The 19,790-nt window shown below is 42.6% G+C and overlaps 1 protein-coding gene across 12 annotated transcripts in view; it reads left to right on the top strand.

Moving 5' to 3' along the window:
* LOC102303476 (nuclear factor 1 X-type) overlaps nt 1–19,790 on the top strand; it is a 112,053-nt gene that overhangs the window by 8,203 nt on the left and 84,060 nt on the right. Inside the window, exon 1 of one of the 12 annotated variants that reach the window (XM_005936410.3) lies at nt 270–3,922. The exons of the other annotated variants lie outside the window; for them this stretch is intronic. Within the exon in view, the coding sequence (XP_005936472.1) occupies nt 3,896–3,922 (27 nt within the window). The 5' untranslated portion in view covers nt 270–3,895. Of the gene's footprint in view, nt 1–269; nt 3,923–19,790 lie in introns of those variants that run through there. 12 annotated transcript variants of the gene reach the window in all.

The following is a 19,790-nucleotide window of genomic DNA, read 5'->3' as shown; positions in this document are numbered from 1 at the left end:
GCATTCATTTGACATGGTCCGACCACAGCATAGGAAACACTATGCTACCTTCATTCTTGCCATGATGAATGTTTGTTTCTGGGGTTCCATTAATGTGTTCAGAAAATACATCCACATTTTGTGTTGACGTTGTGCTATTAGCTCGCTCATATGTCCATTTCCTCCACACACACACACACACACACACACACACACACACACACACACACACACACACACACACACACACACACACATATAAATATATACACACAAAAAAATTCCCACACGTCTTCATGAATGTTCTCAGTTCATCTGTCAGTTGCGCTGACATGTGGCAAAAGTGCCCTGCAAAAACACTATGTTTCCTAAAAATGTCAACTTTTCCGTGACATGTATTTTTATAAGGGATTATTTAGGCTTGGCAGAAAATTGGTTTTGTTGCAGATTCATGTGGAGGAAACGCGTCACGTGCAGGGCAAAAGTTAGAAGCCAGTTAAAGCAAAGAAAAATATACTTGACGTTATAAAAGTGAAATTTTTCTGGAGGATACTGCCTGGGTTACATGTTATACATATGGTAATTTTCACAAATATTTCCCACCCAAAAAAAATCAGCTTTCAGAATGAGTTTGGCGATAACTGCTAGACTGCCTGGAAAATTGTTCTTTTGGCCTACACGCTTCAATATGACTTGTTCCATTTTCCACTTTTAAAACAAACTAATTATGACATAATCCCAGCAAAATAAATCTATACATCTTTATTACAGCTGAATACAAATATGGTAAAAATGCACAAATCCAAAGCCGTCAGAGTATGACATATAGTAAACACATTTTTTTAAAAAGCAGCAGGCCTAACACAGTGCTCTGCATACACACTCACATTACAAACAGATCCATAGTCTCTGGGATCCACACTGTATATGATATGCTTGTTAGCCGTGGCGGCCGGTCAGCCATGTCTTTCTGACTGCATATGCCTGTATGCATTTGACTGGCATGCCGCTTCGCAGGCAGACGTAAACAGCTTACTCAAACAATATTTACACTGTATGCCGTAGTAAACGGTACAGTTGCACAATATTCCGTTCACATATTTCCTGCCTTTTGAAAGGCAGCCTCAACCACCTGTCTCACACATTTAGCATGCTAATGGCAGTATCAGTATGCTACATCACATTCAATATTTAATGGCCTAGCCACAGGCATTGGTAAACAACAAGGATATGAGTAGTGCTGTGTGTCAATGGGAGACCGCAACATGCTAACTTTAGGCACGCCATATGGTTTTCTCATGTGCTTTTTAATGGCAAGCGTAGTCTCAGAAACCACTAGATCCCTGTGCGCTTGAGGGGCTTTCAAAGGTGATGTTGAGACCTGACTGTTTGATTATAGGCAGAGAGTTTGGAAAGAAAGCCCAAGCGTCAGTGTTTTGTAACTCCTGCGGTCGGTTGCTATAGTTTGTTTGTTGCAGCCAAGTGCCTGTGTTGAATACTGAGATGGACACCTAATGTCAGACTGAAGCCAGAAACAAAGACAACCAGTAAAATCAGGCAGCAGAAAGGGAGAGTGTGTGTGTGATGAGGACAGCAAAAAAAAAGAAAGAAAGAAACTAAAGAAAGGGAGAATAGATGAAGATTATGAGACAGAAAAGGAGAAAGTGACACTAAAAAGAGCCACTGAGAAAGAGAAAAAATGGGGTAGACAGAAAGAAAAAGAGGGAAAGCGAGAGAGCGGACAAAAGCTTTGGGGTTTGGGCCTGTGCCGTGGTGGGGTGTGGTTTGGAAAGAGGAGAGACTTTGGGAAAAGAACACTACACCTCAATATGTTTTACTTTCTTTCACTTCAATTTAGATTTTTCTCTCTTTTTCTTCTGGGTGAAATTCTTTTTCTGGTTGTTTGTGCCAATATATCTTTGACCAACAGACATTTGTGTTCATGAATGCACTGAAACTGTGAGTGTGTGTGTGTGTCTGTCTCTACTGTACACTATATGCATGTGCGTTTGTGGTGTAGGTTTCTATGTATGCTACATAGGCTGAGGTCTCGTAAAGTTGCACAGCTTCATCCCCCCCCCAGAAAAACTTGGCATCCAAGCACGAGGGTGACTTCAACCCCCAAAACCGCACCCTTGCGCACACATGTGGGTGGGAGCAAAAACTTTTGCACAACTGGAACACATACGCACACGGAGACTTGCACATATAGAATTGTATTCACACACAGGCACACGCATGCTTCCAAATACTAATGCTCGCTCTCTCTCTTCTCACTAATGCTCGCTCTCTCTCTTCTCACACACACACACACTCTTACACACACATGCACAAGGCAGAGGCTTATGTATAATTGCAGGCACTCTGCCTGCATATATGAGTTTGATTAGGCTGAGGAGCAGGGAGCGGGTGAGGATAAAGCCAAGCCTGATTAGAACCAGAGTGTATTGCTTCCATACAATAGAGGCACAATGAGACCGGTTTAGAGCACTTTGCACAAGTTCAGGTATCTTTTGTCGACATAAACATATACCGTATACTGGAATATGACTTGGATTCAGTTAAAAACAAAAGTAGAAATAGCAAAGCAAAATGTATCATGGCTGAAAAAAATGACTCTTAGACAGCAGAATTTACAACTTGCTGTAATAATTTTGGACTTGTTTAGGTTCATGAATACGCCTGCCATTGTAAATATTTAAGTCTGGTTATAACTTTCAGATGATGAGCTCTTTAGTTAAAACGAGCGGCACGCAGCATCTCAAGCTAAAGCGGAGCTACAGAGTCAGGGCTCATGTTGAGCTCTGACACCTTGTAAAATGCATTAAATAAAAATAGGCGGTCCAGATTTAATGAGATGTTTCAGCAGTATGAAAAGCCGACCCTACCGCGCACGTTTACTTTACAGTAACACATAGTCAAGTTAACAATCGGGCCCCCTTCAACAAACTTGTAAGACATTTAAATAGCTTGTACGCAGAAAGCTTTGTGCCACCATCCAGATGACTGGCTGACAAAGGACCACAGCATAATCTGAGCTGTAAATTTAAAACTTTCTTCTTTTTTTTTGGTCTTTCTATTTTGGTTACACTTGGGTTTGCTTCTGCATTCTTCATAAGAGCAAAGGATATGAAAGCAGAAAAGGGATCTTTTTGAGGAAATCTGCCACCTCAATCACTTGTGTTTGCTCTGGCAAACACAAGTGATTGGCAAAGATTTTTAAGACAGTTTTGTCAAAGTAAATATCCCTGCACCAAAAAAAGATTCCGTTTTTTTTACATGACCAAAAGACTGCAAACATAGATAGATAGATAGATAGATAGATAGATAGATAGATAGATAAAAAACATTATTTAACAGAACTAAAAGCTTAGATTTCTGCTTCCGAAGTGTTTAAATCATGTAGTAAAATATAAGCGAAATCCCATGCCACATTTACAAAAGTATTACTATCTTTAAAATACAACGAGCTGACTGCTCTGCCCGCACAGTACCACAGGCGCACATTGAGCCCCTGTAGTTCTGCAGGGATACTGTAGCTCAAGCGACTTTTCTTTGGGGATTTAGCGAAGCGTTGATTCTTAAAGAAAAAAAAGAAAAGAAAAGAGAAAAGAAAGGTTTAAATAACGATCGTTTCAAACATAATGTTAGGTTTGTGACGATCTGATAGAAAAGCGGGGAGGAAGAGAGAGAGAGTGAGTGAGAGAGAGGGAGCGTTAGAGAGAAAGAGGGAGGGAGGGAGGCAGGGAGAGAGAGCAGCAAAAACTTTCCTCTAAAGTTAGCGCGGAGCTTTCACTGCAAGTGAGGCGGGGTTACAGCCTGGACTGAGCCACAGCGGCTTTGCAATGCGGCACCGCAGCGAACCTCCATCCAACTTTGTTATCAGCAACTCCAAATTTCATCTGTAGACTCCAACATGTACTCCCCTTACTGCTTGACACAGGTATGGAAGAAAATCGCCGTTTTAAGGCTCCGGCGCTTTGCTTTTTTCCCTTCCCCCCCGGTGTAGCGCGCCTCCGGTTTGTTTTTACTGTACGTGGTTTACAGTGTTGTGTCGCCTGTCGCGCTGCTACTTGTCATTTGCTGCGTACGAAGGAGCTTTTCCCAACTCTGCTCTCTTTTCCCCGATAGTGTTTAACCTCCCTCGCTCTCTCACTCTCTCTCCCTCTCTCGCGCGCTCTCTCTCCCCCTTTCTTTTTAATGGCACTCCTCCAACGGGCTTTCTTGTGCGTCTCATTGCGCATGGTTTGGAGAGAAAATGGCGCTTCTCCCAAATCTATTTTATATAAAACGGAGGTTGGAGAAAGGGGAAGAGGGGCTGGGTGTCCTGACAGCTTGCGACTAATTCCAGACAAACGGAGGCAATAACCGGTTTTATCCATAAAGCTCATGAACGAGTTTTAATGAAGCTTCTTGAGTAGTAAAATCTTCTTTTTTTTAAGGTTTCTAACTTACGGCTGTAGGGTGGTCTGCCAGTTTTCAGCCGCGGGGGCCTTTAAGGGTCACGTCGTAGATGCAATCTTAACTGGATTTATCATATTCTGCAACAGCAGAAACAAAACAAAGTGCTTTATTTTATTTATTTATTTTTAATTGTTTTTTGGGTTGTTTTTTTTTAGCCAAATAAGAAATTGTGGGCAAGTGTGCATGTGTGTGTTCTCGGTGGTGTCAGATTGATTAATGACAAAACGGAGGTGCCCTTTAAATAAACAACAGAACCACTCCGTAATATTTGCATAATCATTGTATGAAAGTCAGTATAGGTGGAAGCTTTTTAGGGATTCTCCCGGTTAAAAAAAGCGGGAGAATGTAATGTGCGTAATTTTAAAGGCCGTGGATCAGGTACAGGTTCTACACAGAGGAATAAGTTAAGTTAAAAAAAAGTTTAGATCAAAGTGCTTTAAAACATTTTCTTTAAACTGCAGCTTTTAACTGAGATCTGTGAATATTTAGCTCACAGGTTTTCACCTAAATTCGAAATTACAGACTTAGTTTTGACCTTTCAAGGCTCATTTCCTCTAAGCATTTCTGCCACTGTGCACTAAAACTCTGCATTATTTTGTTTCACCTCATACCCTATAATGTTCCTTTGATATATATCTGTAAACTGTGCACTAGAAATAAACTCGACATTAAAGGAAAACACAGGACTAGGACAACCTTCAAACCTTTGGTTTTGTCTTTGTTGATTTTTTGACAGAAGTGACTTAGAGCTTAGGCTTTATTTTTCTTGTTGTTTCATTTTTCATAACAGTGAATACATTGTCTTTATGAGCTCGGCTTGTGTTGTTTCAGTGCGTAAGGAGCCTTTATCTGTAAATCAAAACAGATCATATCACAGGCCTCGGGAGATCAAAGGTCACGCTGTAAATGACCTTTTTCATTTTCTTTACAGCGCCGCACTTTTTGTGCCCGACAGAGCACATACATTTAAAGTTATGTTTATTCAAGTTATATTAGAACAGTCACTGCAGAGTTAACAGATGAGGACCACAGGAGCGCCGAGCCTGCTGCTCCAGGCCACCGCAGGTCCGTTTTCCCCTTCTGCCGCTCGGCTTATCAAATTCACACACCGGGATAAAAGCACTTTTTTTATTTGCACGCACGTCACCAGCAAGCCTTTATTTAAAGGTGGAGTTAATAATTACCGTTTAATATCAGTCGGCCCATTTGTCAGTAAGAAATGATTTTTTTTTAAACACAAGCTTCAGTTACCTGTAAGTTACAGCCTGCAGTGCAATAAATGCCAATTATAAGGCTTATGATGTATAATTTTTGCGCATTAATTTGACTTTTGAAACATAATAAAATCACAGTTTGGCTTCCAGCCTGCGTGTTACATTTCAATGATACAGGAAGGTCACGGCCTGCAGCCCTGCGTTTCTTTTAGTCCTACAAAATGCTTTACTGTAATATTCATACGTTTTGCAAAAAATGTATTCCAAACCATATTGTAGCTGCACAGCCTTTTGCAGTGGAGCAGAGAATTGTAATCATTCCTTTCCTTAAACAGAACAGTCTGGTTTCGAGAGCTCCGAGGAAAACATGCAGGATTCCTTCTCACAGTTATTTCAGGCCTTCAGACCAGACCTGTTTTGCTTTTTCTTTGACTGAAACTAAAGTATAATATGTATGCATGTGTGTATGTCTCTTCTCCGTTAGTTTGTTTTTACGTAAAAAAAAAAAAACAACAACCCGGAATCACAGGCATCCCTAGAAACGCGTCGGCCTCGTTCTCTTTCTTCCCGCTTTCTCTTGACTGTTCTGCCGTCTGCAGGTTTTATAGAGTCAGAATGACATTTAATAATCAATAGCCCATTTGATTTGCCCCGTAAAATAAGTCCAGCAGCCCTACTGCATATTTAGTACAGATAATTTTCCGAGCCTGGCGGTATGAGGCGAGGTCCGCATCGAGTTTCCTCTTTCTTTCCATTAATTAAAATTAATTGGCAGCAGATCCTCTCACACGAGCGCCGCATGGACTCGTGCTGCCCATATGCGTGATACATATTGATCTGCTTAGGCTGCTGTTACTGCGTCTACGGGTCTAGTGACAGATATCAAGCAAAGCTGGTTTGTTTGCATTCTCTCGTATCTCCTTGAGAGCTCGTGTTTGTATGTCGAGTATATTAAGATAACACCAGTCAAAGATTAACCCCAAAGACGCCCGTGCATCCTGCTTCTTTCACACCTGTAATTGAAACATGACTTAAACATTTGCATTAATTTATGCTCTGCTCTTTTTAATTATCTTTTGATGCGTCATTAAAACGGAATACACGCCGTGTGTGTGTGTGTGTGTGGGGGGGGGTCCACATGAGTGTACACACGGATGCTGACGTGCGTAATGTAGATTGCTTGTAGCCTAACCATCCATCCATCCTTCCACATTCGTCCAGTGACTCCATTAAGAGTTTGTTCTTGATCACTGTCGTGTAAATAATTCACAAATCACAGAAAACATGTAAAAGTGGTGTAAACAACCTACAATGCATTATTAATGCTGATAAAAGCTTTTTTGGAATAGCCTGGTAGGTGACGGACCGACGAGCCAAAGTAGCGGTGCAAAACATTGCCAAACATTAGCAGGAGTTTGTTTTTTGTTTTTTGCGTACGCGTGGCATTGTTTCACGTCCCTGTGACGGGAAATGCATTTGCATGAAGTTTTAATGCGGCTTGAAGGTCGAGGGGGGCGGGGGCGTCGTTAATTAAAACTTCTATGTGCTGCGTTTTTGAATTCGGTTATTTCAGACTGCTGTTAAGTCCCGTTTATCCAAAATGAAATGGGTTGCTAGCGCCAAATTCTGAAGCTTTTGCCGCAAAATAAGAAATTTTTAACAATGTGCCGGGAGATTGTTTAACTGCTCCCCTCGCAGTTCACGCGCAGAACATTTTTATTTGTTCACTTGATTCTCGCTTATACGCCATTTATGTCCTATTATACGCACTTCTTAAGGGTTTTAGATTTTTTTTGGACTTCAAATGAGTCCTTGAAATTCACTCGGCCATGTGCGATTGGCTGAGCCATTAGAAGCATGAAGTGAAATGTGCACAGGCTACAATAGCCGTGCCATGTAGCAATAGCACAAGAAGATGGGGGGGGAGTGAAGATGTTGCAGACAGTATCTTTGGTGATAGAGATAAAAGCATTTTTATCGCAACCAAACAGCCAAGTGAATCACTGTATATGGAGCAGCGCACAATATGTGTGGCAATCTGTGTGAAATTCACACAGCCAGTTTCTATACAGTTAGACTGTCCAAATCAAACATTCATTCTTAAGCCGAATTTTGAGATTGTTCTTTTTCCTGTTTCCACCTAGAAGTCGCCATTGTCACAAAGGGTCAAATGTTCAAGACACATGGCGTCACAGCTAACTACCTGCTAGTGTGTGCTTTTTGTGTGCGAACAGTACTTGTTTTTCCGTCCCGTTTGGGGCCACGGCTCTCCTGCGTCAGCGTAGGTTCTGGTTTCACTGGGTCCGGTCAGTGACTGCTGGTGTAAGCCGAGGTGGGTCTGCATGATCTGGTAACATACCAATCCTTACTGGCATCACTTTGCACCCACACATGAACACACACTCCCTATAATCCTGCGCACACATAGCTAGTTTGCAGGCACAGCTCTGTCGTGGTGGACGGTAAGCAGGGTGAAAATGGCCAACTGCAGGCCAAGGACAAGCAGGCAGGCCGGCAGTGAGTTGTAGGCAGAACCCAGGGGTACACTGTGTTCTTTTTACTTATTCATCCTTTGCTAGAGGCAGACAAGGTCCAACTTACGCTCCTTGGCCCCGAGTGAGAGCTGGTAGGCAGGCACGAAGGAACGCATAAGAAATGGCACATGATGATGTCAGTTTAGCAGTGTCTAAATACATTTGGATCACGGGCTACCAATAAATGTGCCTGATATGTGTGAGGGATTGATGTGTGCCTAAATTAACTTAAATTGTTACTCAAAATTTTGAAATCACATGCATAGTGTCAAACGGTAGTCTATACTAAAATTATGAGTTTTTGTTTGTAACGTCACCAAAAAAGAAAAAAATATGCAATTGAAGGACCCATAAAGCCCCAGACCTATAGCCTAAGGTAGCTCTTGGACAGTCGTCCTATGGCAGTGTGTGTTTGTTTGAATGTGGGTGAATCTGTCTTGGAGGTGATTTAAATCCAACACAGTGGCGCTCTGTTTATCCCTTATCTGTGCAGTCTTCCCAACTGCCCATAGAAAATGGATTTATCATGCTTAACCGAGGCACTTGGCACAATCCGGTAATAGGTGGCTGTCCTCTGGATGGATGAGCATGTGTTTGTGTGGCCGATATGCGCGTGTTTATGTGTGGCCTTGTGCACATGTTACCTCCTCCCTGTCCTCTGCCTTCTAGTGTGGATTAGGTTTAGGTTGATCTGTGGCCAGTGGTAGCAGGCGGCCCCTATAGCGGTCTTATGTTGGTCTGAGATAGTTTTGTTTACCGAGCCATACTGCACACACATGTATGCATGAAGATACGCAAACTCATCCGAAAAGAGAATGAACACTCACGTAATGTTATAGACTGATAGACAGACGCGTTCAGGAGCGGGAGCAGCAGCAGAGTCGAAATCCCCTCACTGTGCTGATACTGGGAACGCTGCTCCGACTTTAGCCTTTGCCAGTTTTTGTCACGGGGGTGGAAAATGCTCCAAAATCAAATTTTCACAATTGTCCCTCAGAGCTTTTGTTGTGGCTTTGCTCACTATGCGATATAATTTTAATCTTGGCTGGGGTACGAATTAAGTGTGTAAAGTGCTCGTGTGATTGACTGATAATTGCATATCCTCCCTGTGCAAGACTGTTATTTTTTTCTCAGGTTTCAGAATCAGAGGTGCAACAACTAGCAGTTTACAGTCATTTAACGTGAAAAGACTTTAGTTTGCCAGCAAAAGAGATGAAATCATCAGACGAGGGAAATGTGAGAAACCACTAAGGAATCAAGAGATGAGAAGATGCAAGAGCCAAAGAAGTGCGCTGCTCTTGCATCTGCTTGGGGCAGACTCCCCTTCACCTTCATCCCCACTTCTCCTTCTCCTCCACACCCCTCCACCTTCTCAATTAGCTCCCTTTTAAAGAGAAGTAACGGTTAGTGAGTGATCGGCATTGTTCGAGGATGAGCTTCAGTTGTTGTTGTTGTTTGTCTCACCCTCTCCCTGTATCTTGCTCCATCCCCCTCCTGTGTGACCCGTTGGTGTGTTTTTCGTTCTTTTTGATTTTCTCAGAGGCTTTTTTTTTTTCCTTTTTTTTTGTGGGGGTAACCCCACTGAATGGGACAATGCAGCCTAGCGTGAAATTAAAGCTCTTAGTTAGTTTGGAGTTGCTCAAAAGAGGATTTTACACATGCATGCATTCATCACCCTCCCATACGCTATAGATATAGCTAATTAGAGGAAGTATACCCTATTTCGAGCATCAAGAGCCCAATTAAAAGAGTAGGGGAAACCTCAGTGAGTGAGATCTAGGCCAAATCAGCTCAGTGAAAGCAATTCTGTTTCCTTGCGTGTGAACAGTATGGCTCCTTCCTTAATCCAGGCGGGAAAATATGGACGAGGCTGATATGAGAAGAGTGCAAGTTTCATTAACATATGCATGTCACGTACTCAGTAAGAAAATCAAGACAACATTCTGATTGATCATCCTGACAGGCGAGCGTCAGATTCAAAACAGATTGGGCTGCTCTTGCTGACTCTTCCAAGTCTCATTTTGGAAGTAGTCTGCACCAAAATGTCTGTCATGTGTGCACATTTCTGTTGTTCACGTCAAAGACATTTATTTGTGCTTTCCCCCCTCCCCCCCCCAATCAGTTAAAACAGCCTTGTGATTGTTTTGCCTCGTCGGAAAAAGTTGGCGTTCTCCTTAAACAAGCAGATCATAAAAGTGTAGGCATTTCGAATTAAATGCAAGCAAAGCAATCGCAGGCTACTGTTCGACACCTAAGCCTTTGCCAATATGTTTACTGTATTTTTAAATGGTTATTGATAGCAATATATAGGGCAGGCTGTATAGCCACGACAGCCCAGTGTGTTGAATGACTGGCTAAGGTCATTTATTTTTGACTGGGCTCTGTGTACATTTGTGTGAGTTAGAAGAGGCATTGCGGTGCAGGGCTGCAGCAGCCACGGGAGCGTTAGCCGAAAAATCAACCGGGCCAAACGAACATGTCTGACATTTGTTACGGATGCGCTTGCAAACTCCCAATCACCGTGATTCCCTTTGACAATTGTAATTCCCCGTATTATTAAGTAACGCACACACATGTGTGTGCACACACATTTCTGTTCAGCCATGTGTCCGCAGTGTATCTGCGGACACAGAGGTCTGTAGTTCCAACTGCAGCCAGGGAATCCAGTTAGTGAGTCAGACTTTGTGGAACAAAGTGTGCTGCTCTCTGATTTTCTCCCTCTCACTCTGTCTGTCTCTCTCTCTCTCTCACTCCTGTTGAGAGCGCTGGCAGCTCGCCAGGGGTGGAAAAATCTATAAGCCGTTGCGTAATATACCATATCTTTACCTTGGTTGAACCCAGCGCAAGATCCACAGCTGTGTGAGCACACAAACAGAGAAATGAGTGTGCTCGTGCCCCGTGTGTGTGAGGCAGAGAGAAAGAGGCCACAGACAGAGGGAGAGAGACACACAGAGTGGCTTCTTTGTGGCCAGTTTTCACTGTGTACCCTCATATAAACAGTATCACACCACTTTGATCAAATGCTGCTGACAATTTTTTTTTCTTAAGTGGACCGAGCTTAGTGTTCTAATCACTCTCTGGAGAAACTAAGCTCAGGCCACATAAGATTTATCTGTTTTTGAGGCGGCCGATGTCAAAAATGGAAATCAAATTAGGTCCATGTTTTGCTTGCATGACATATGAACTCCATGGAAACGCCACTGTACTTCCAAAGTCAGAGGGGTGAGCGTATCGCTCTTCACGAGGTACTTGTGCTCTGTGCATAACTTCAGGGAGGAAATTAGAATATTGAATAAATTAAAGTGTATCCGGCCTCTCATGTTTGGCACGCTTCCTCTCATTCGATTCACAAGATTGGGGTTTGCTGTGTTTGGAGCTGTTTGTGCAAGTGCAGGCCTCGCTCGCAGTGTCCATCTGCACCTGAAGCTTCTTCGGGAGCAGTCGCTGTTTATACTCCTGTGGGAGGGAGTGTAATGTTTTGATTGGATGCCTCTGAACGCTGTGTAGCTGCTGACTTTCAGACTTTTGTACTGAGCGCGCCTTCGTTCATGGGTGTCAGCTCTGTTATAGAGATATTCTTATAAATGGCAAAAAAAAAAACCCACAAAAAAACTCCAAAAGAAACAAAAATAAATGTGTGAGTAAAGAGTTTGAGCTTCTTTCCAAAGCGTGCGGGTCTCCGTGTGATCATTTAAGTAAAACGAAATGCCAAATATTGTCTAATCAGTCCTCCATCTTAACTAATATGATCAATCCAGGCAGTGATATTAGCCATCTGAAATTCACATGATAGGACTGATTCATTTTTGATTATGCTGATTGCTATTAAATGGTCTGTAATGACTACTGATAATCCCCATATGCAGCTCAGAACTCTGGATTCGCTGGGAGGCTGTTGTTTGTTAATGCACCACTGAAACCTAAAACACATACAGATGTGTGTGTGTGGGACAAAACCACAAACCCAATCGAGATCCCTTGCCATTGTTTCAGTGCATGCTCGTGCTTAATTTTTACCGGGCTCGCTTATGGAAATGTTTGAGCGGACGTGCAGAGTAAGCCCCACCACCCCCACCCGCGTATTCAACTCATTTTTTTTCCTCCCCTTCAGCTACTCAGTGTAAAGGGTCAAACTGTTAGTGTGGTGATGGTGGTTTGGACCCGGAGGGCGGGCGGGGGGGTGACAGCTCTATGAGGGAGGTAGCTTCATTTGGGTGGAAGAAGGATACTGCATCATTTTTCACCTCATGTATTGCATATGTATGCCTGTGTATACTGTGTAAACGTTTGTGAGACTGACTGCTGATATGTTTGTGTTTATTGACTCAAAGAGACAGGCCGTGGCTGCGTACACAGCGGTGTACGGGTGGCAGGGGTCCAGGACTGGGGGAAACGTGTGTGTTTAAAGTACACACAGGCCTAATTATGCTGATTTAAGCATTCTTGCGGTCCTCCCTCTGGCTTGTGGTGTGTTAACTGGCACTGGGGCGTCCAGCAGAGAGCGAGAGAGGCAGTGAGGGAGTGACGGAAAAGATTGAAAAAAAAAAAAGAAAAAGAAGACAGAAATAGAATAGGGCAACCTTAATCAAAAGACTGATTAAAATTAATAAGGAGGTCGGCAAAAAGAGAAATGGTGGCAGTTTAAAGTACTCAAACACAGCAAGAGTAACTGAAAAAGGTCCCAGATGCTAGCGAAACAGGGGAAAAACATACAGCACTATCAAACTTCCCGGCAGGTTTTTTCCCTCCTCACTTTGGGGTTACGAGCGCGCCCGCTCTTCATATTTATTTTTATATTCAGATGTTATGGATTGCTCCGGGAAAAGGCTGTCCCTTTTCCCAGCAGAGGAATTAATACTGTTTGAATGTTCTTCCTGCAGTCGAAAAAGAAGGAATTTTTGCAATGGAGTTTAAAAAGGTTTATTAGTTAAATCCTGACCGGTGCTAAATAAACAGGCTAGGGATGATTAAAATGAACCCTTGTTTGTTTACTCTCTAATTTCTGGCCTGTGTGCATGTGTGCACCTGTCTCCTGTCTTTTAAGTGGTGCAGTTAAGATTGTAAACTATCCAAAAAAAACAGAAAAAGTTTTTTTTTCCTTTTTTGTCGGGTGAAAATTTTTTTTTTTTAAGGAATTGTAAATACATGTGCGTTTAGAAGGAGTTTTGCAACTGTACTTCATGAGTTTGTTACCTGAAAAGTATCCAAGCATTAAAAGGTACATAAAGAGCCTGCGCAGGTTCCTCCTATAACACAGCCGAGCGGAGATTGATGATGTTGGCCAATGTGTGTTCAAGCTGCTTTTCATGCAGGTGATAAAATCCCACTGGAGACGAAGGCAGGGCCGCTCGGTGTCTCTGGGTTCATTCACTGCACTCTCTGAGACGGGCTCAAGCAACACCAAAACTCACATGTGTTTTCATTTGAAAGACGCTCTCACTTTCATACACCTCATTTCTTTATACTTTTTTCTTTTTCTGCCCCCCCCCCTTTTTTTAATAGATGTGTTTGCCTATCTTTGTTTTTCTCTATCATTCCTCATCAACTCCCCCAGCTCTCTTTTTTGCTCGCATTACATCTGTTACCTCAACCATTTCTTGTGTATTTTACCTCATTCTTTCCAGCCCCCTCTCCTTTCTTTCATTCCCTCAGGAGGAGCCATAGTCTTATCTGGGATATGTTGGATTTGGTGAGCTTAAAAGCCACTTTACTAACTCCCTGTCTGCCTCTCCTGAGAACAGCACGAGCTATCTTAAACAGTTTCACCATTCACCAGGCTTTGTCCATTGGAATGCTGCTCAATGGGCAACTTTTTACTCCCTATTGGCTTTTTATGCTAATCCTTTACCTGGCTTTCCATCTTCTGGACCTCCTTCCCTTCTCTGTTTCTCGTTCTGCCTCTTTTCTGTTCCTCCGCTGTCTAAAATACTTGATATACACATATTGGGTTTCTTTGGTGATGTGAAGGAATGCTAATGCATCATAACCATATTATAGTACTTAGAGTAGGCAAACGGTGCCAAGTGCTATCTGGAGAATCAAATCTCTGCACAAGAGCCTTTTCTCTGCTTCAGAGTGAAAAACGGTGTTCACATTTTGATTTTCCTCTCTGGAAATACATAAAGCCGAAAGCCCGTCTAAAATTTGCTGAAACAATGGTGTTGTTGTATTCAATAATGCAATTTCTCCAGGAATGGGAAAGCTAGCCTAAATAGAGATGAGGCCAAATCCTATTTTGCATCTGATCCAGGGCATACTGTGCTTTCTTCTCTGTGTATGCGAATAAATGTTTGGACGTTTTGCATATACTGTTACGACAATCTGGTCACAGGGACTTTTAAAAGCATTTGAATACCGTAACTGAAATTTAGTAAACAAAATATTTATTTGAATGCTTGAAGAGTGTAACCAAATTATAAGTGCAAATCCAGAAGCAATCCTAACAGGATATGATCAGACCCCGGGCAGGCCCTCTCTGGCGTATGGCAGGCAAACTGGAGTGAGGGATTTGCTCGTTTTATTATTAGGGCCGGCTTGTGTTGTTGATGGAGCGGCTCCATCCATGTTGACTCACAGAAAGACAGCGGTGATGGCTACACTGAGCAGGGGTGTCAGGCTTGGCTGATGACTCCAACTCCCCAAACAGCACTGCAAAGGCAAACCCTTCTTTGTGTGCGCGTGTGCGTATGTATTTGAGTTAGTGGTGTGTTTCTGTGTGCGCGCGCATGTGTGTGTGTGTCTGTGGAGGCCATACTGCAGTTGTGTGTGTATCTTTCTGCGTGTGTGTCTTTCAGTCCTGACAGCCAAGAAGCTTCAGCAGCATCTGACGTGGCAGCTCTTGCTGCTTTCAGTCCAGCTCTTTCCTTCTGGCTCACTTTTCTGTGATACTATCTTTTCATACAATCACATGTTTATAAATGGAGACTGCCTGTTGTTTCATACCGGACCGGTTTTGCTGAAGGTTTATCAAGTCTCTGCAAAACTGTAAATTTCGCTTAAAATAATATTGCAGGAATACTTTTTTTTTGTAGTGACGAATATTTTTTTTGTTTTTAGAACAATAAAATTGAGCAGGATACTCGAATTAAAACACACACGCACACACACACACGGACATATCTGGCAAGATCCAGTTTAAGGACTGCAAGGGCACATTTGGTTACATGTAAACAGTACTCCACTTACATGTTATACCAACTCTCAACACAATAGGGGGATTTTCTAGCTAAGGGCAATTGCAAAATACCACCTATAAATCAACCAGATGCAAGCTATTATGTAGTTATTTCCATATACTGCAGCGTAAAAGGATATACTGTTCTTTTGTTTTAAATTGTACTTTCATAATTGCACTTATACTCTATAAATTAGAGTGGAGAAAATGGCATTTTTAGTAATAACTGCAACAATCACATACATATGCATCGTCAGTATATGTGAAACTCTTAACTTAATTTAAAGTTTGGATCAGTATCCAGCTTTTTTTTTCCCTTCCTCATTTTTTCCTCCCAGGCTGTGAGGTGCCTTTTTATCGAGGTGGGTTCCCGCCACTTTATGTCCCCTCTGAGGACATGTACTTATGGCTGTCTGCCTGTGGTGCTGTGGTGCTCCTGAGGTCTGAGCGAGGTGGTAGTTTAGGCTGGGGAAGTCAATAAGCGTGGTCACAGAGGAGATAACTGCACACACACTCTCCCAGAGGCGCCCGTCTGCATGGTGTGTCTGTCTGTCCTCCCCCTGGCTTTTATGGAAGATTCATCTTTAAAAAAGAAAAGCATTGGTTTGAGAGGATTTAACTTTCACAATGATTTGTGTGTGTGTGGTTGAGGGCTCTTTGTTTCTCACTTCACATGTGTTTGTGTTCTCAGTTTCCTCTGGCCTGGCATGGTGGCTGCCCCTATAGGCAGTGCCGTGCAAAATGGGCAAAGCGACCTTTAACCCTTAAACTGCTGCCTTAGAGATATGCATAACTTGCTATCAAGAGCCAAACCCCATCAAGCATTGCAGAGATTAAGACCCAGCTCTCAGGAGGCCATATGGAACAGACACCTTTAGCCCTAATGGGATCAGAGTCACATAGGAAGCCACTTGGAGCAGCAACTGACTCTTAACCCCTAACACCAACTCAGTGCAGACGAGCAAGAGTGCGCGGGCAAAGGCCCAGCTCATATCATGCCACAGGGAGCGGGCACCGTTTAACCCTCACAGTGCCAACCTATCAAGGGCGAAACTCCAACTTATATGATAAGCAGAATTAAATCTGTAAGCTTCGGAGTTCCTGATAGGGAGCTGATGTGGAACTTGGATTGTAACGCCAGGGGGTCAGTGCTCCAAACATTTTTAGTGTTCTAGCTGTACATGTGGTCACCGGGCTGTTGTTTGTTAGGGGTATTTCCTCCATAAAAGCCTTTTTCATCCAGTTAATTTCAATCTGCAGTGCTTTTATGTCCTTGTAAAACATCGGCTTCCCGAAAACAAAAGCTAAAACTGTGTTTTCACATTTAGAAACTCGATTATGAATTATAAAAAATTGTTTTCAGACTATTTGACTCTTAACCAACTAAAATGAAGCCACAAAAAGCAGACGGAGTGCCAGTCTAGTAACAAAATGCTGTAGCAATTTCATTTTATTCTTAGTAAATGAGTATATTAGGAATCAGTGCTGTTTCACCGACATTTTGAAAGTCTATTTTGCTACACTTGTAATCTCTGAAAGCATTGTATTTTTAAAAAAAAGAAGAAGAATGCTAATTTTAAAACATGTAATTATGTCAAATCTAATTTCTCTCATGCAGTTTTTCCCCTTTTGTGAAAAGAGAGTGTTAATAGATTGAACAAAGACTCAGGGAAAAATCAAGGAAGCAATCAGTCACACAAAACAGGTAATAAATTCACAGGAAATATACGGACAATCGTGCCAAACAGTTTCTTTCAAACAATCTACTTAGCGATAAATGCTGACAGATGATATAATGGTTATAAAAACTGGAAGAGATCAAGAAAAACAGGGATTTCTGGAAGAGACTCTTTCCCTTTAAGAAATATAAACAGGGTATGTGTTATAGCATGAGTGGCTGTATGAGAGCGAGAGAGAGAGAAAGAGGGTAAAGCTAGTTTCTGCACTTGCCTGTCTGAAACCGGGCGAGGAATGAGTGCACAAGTTTGAATCTGGGTGAGTCAAGCTGCGCGAGGGAGAGGCAGCGAGAAAAAGGAGTTCCACGGTGAAAGGAGGGAGAGAGATGCTCGAAGATGGATAGCAGCTGAAAGAAAGGGGGAGCTCAGGCAAATTGGTCGGAGTGAGAGTGTGAGTGAAGCAGCAAAAAGCAGAGGGAGGGATAGTTGAAGTGCAACAACAAGATGAAGTGCAGGAAAGGGAAAGTGTTAGCAAGAGAGGGATTGCAGAGTAAGAGGTGAAAGGAATAAATGAAGGAATGGAGGAGTAGGTGATGGTGGGGGGCACGGAATGAATGTGTGTGTTGGGCTAGTGGTGAATCATTTGCATAAAGGGTGAGGGCACTCTGCCCAGCTTTGGGGAGAGGTTGGCATCTCGCCTTGCCGACTGGCAGAACGAGGACCAGGGAGGAATAAAAGAATGAGGGGGAGTGAAAGAGTGAGAGAGAAAGTCTCTCAATAGTGCATCTCTTGTGCGAGGAGTAGCAGGCCTTGGCTACTGCTGGAGCAGGGCATGGAGGGGAGGGGATATCTGGTTTCATTATCTGCTCGATTCCTGCTGTATTTGCTAATCATGAGGTTCAAAGCCCTTGCTGCAGCTGTAGGCAGGGCACGGTAGCCAGTCTGTGCCGCTGGCATGTGCCGACTGGAACGCTGTAGGTGTGTGCAGCATGCACTTCAGTTTGGAGTGAGACAGAAAGTGTGAGACAGACGTTATGGCTTCCCTTTACTGAGGCAGAAAGCTGCCACACTCTGTCATCCCCCCTCAATCTCTCTCTCTGTGTTTCACACGCACGCACACTCTTAAGTGCCACACTGCCTACTTGACCTTATCAAGAATGGCTGCCCTTGTCGAGGGGAATTGCTGTATTCAGTTCTATTGCAATGTCCTGTCGGAAAAAGCCACCTCCAGCAGTATCTGTTCGTTCGCGTGTGCATTTGGTGACGCTACAGAACCACACATACGGTAGTAATCTATACTGTATGTATTCATTTAGGAATTGCCTGCGAGTAATCCTATACCATACCGTCTAGCTGCAGCTACATGTCGGAGTGGTTTATTAAATCGTTGTTTGCAAAATGCAGTGCAGATCCTCCTAATTTAGTTTGAGCGCTCCCATCGCGCTGTAATATCTAAACATTCTTTCTAATTGACGGCACTGATATCAGGATTAGCATCCAGTTTTGGATCAGAGGGGCAAAAGTCTAACGTTTCACGCAGCCTTCTTTAAAGTGCCCACAAAACATTTAGCGTTTGCCACATCTAAAGAGAAAAATTCAGATATATTTAACAAGCTGTGTTCTCCGACTCCAAATTTAATTCTGTTCTCCAAACATTTTCAGAACATAAATTGGGAGTATGACTCACTTGTGAGGTTAAAGCCCTGTTTACAATTAACTGTGTAAGGTGAAATTTATGCAAATGGACCAGAGTCATAGAAAAACCACATAAACCTCAGGAAAATCCTGGCTGAACAAATTTTGGATACTTAAAAAGAAACACAAAGAGCCCTTGATCTTATCTTTGATGTGCTTACATTTGAGGCTGAAACAGTCTGCAAGACAAACCCGTCATACAAACGAGAAAACATATTTGAGTATAAAATTACCCAGGTCTGCAGTTGTGTCAGAAGCCCCGGCTTGCTATCAGTCCTTGTGTCTCTGGAGCTGTTTAAAGCTCGCTTGCTCTGTCTTTCTCTCTCAGCCTCATGCCACAAATGGCTTCCAGACTTTCACACATAGTAATGCTTCAGTGTGTAAACAGGCGTAATTACACACGATGCGCAGACACACTTTTAACATCAATCTGTGCCGTTGGGAGGAAGAGAGCAGAAAAAGAGGAAGTTTTTCCTTTTTTTAATTCTTCCAAGGATTGAAATGGATGAAAAGGTTTTGAGGACAAAAGCGAATGAGTGGCAGGGATGAGACATTAAGGAGGACATTTCAAGAGAAATGCTGTGTGTCTGTGTCTGAATGTGATGGAACAAAAAAGGAAATAAATTTTGTTAGCGTTCCCAAGGAAATCGCATTTCATATGAACTTCTCGATGTTCCTTTTTTAATATCTCCGAGAACAGTGAGGTCACTAAATTTCCACCTTCTAATGGCGAGATGATACATCCAATCAGGCGTCCTCTCTGTGCACCCGATTTTCCCATGTTTCTTATATGAAGGAAACATGAAAATTTCTCTTACCGAAACTTTTTTCTCTCTGCTGTTTCCATTTTCTTTTGTGTACAAATTTTAAAAAGGCATTATACACATATGGCATAAAATAGTTAGAACTCCATGTTTCACCAAGTCTCTGAAAAATATTTGATTCCTATAAAAAGCAAAAACAACTAAAGAAACTTTAACCGAAAATGTTTTTTTTTGAAGACACACACACACTTGCACATGCATGCATGCACACACACACACACACACACACA

The sequence above is a fragment of the Haplochromis burtoni genome, unplaced genomic scaffold, assembly GCF_018398535.1.
Source record: "Haplochromis burtoni strain Fernald_Lab_line unplaced genomic scaffold, NCSU_Asbu1 Contig_212, whole genome shotgun sequence".
In the NCBI taxonomy this organism is placed as follows: domain Eukaryota; kingdom Metazoa; phylum Chordata; class Actinopteri; order Cichliformes; family Cichlidae; genus Haplochromis; species Haplochromis burtoni.
Note: the sequence above shows the minus strand (reverse complement) of the source record. Positions and strands in the feature narration are given on the sequence as shown.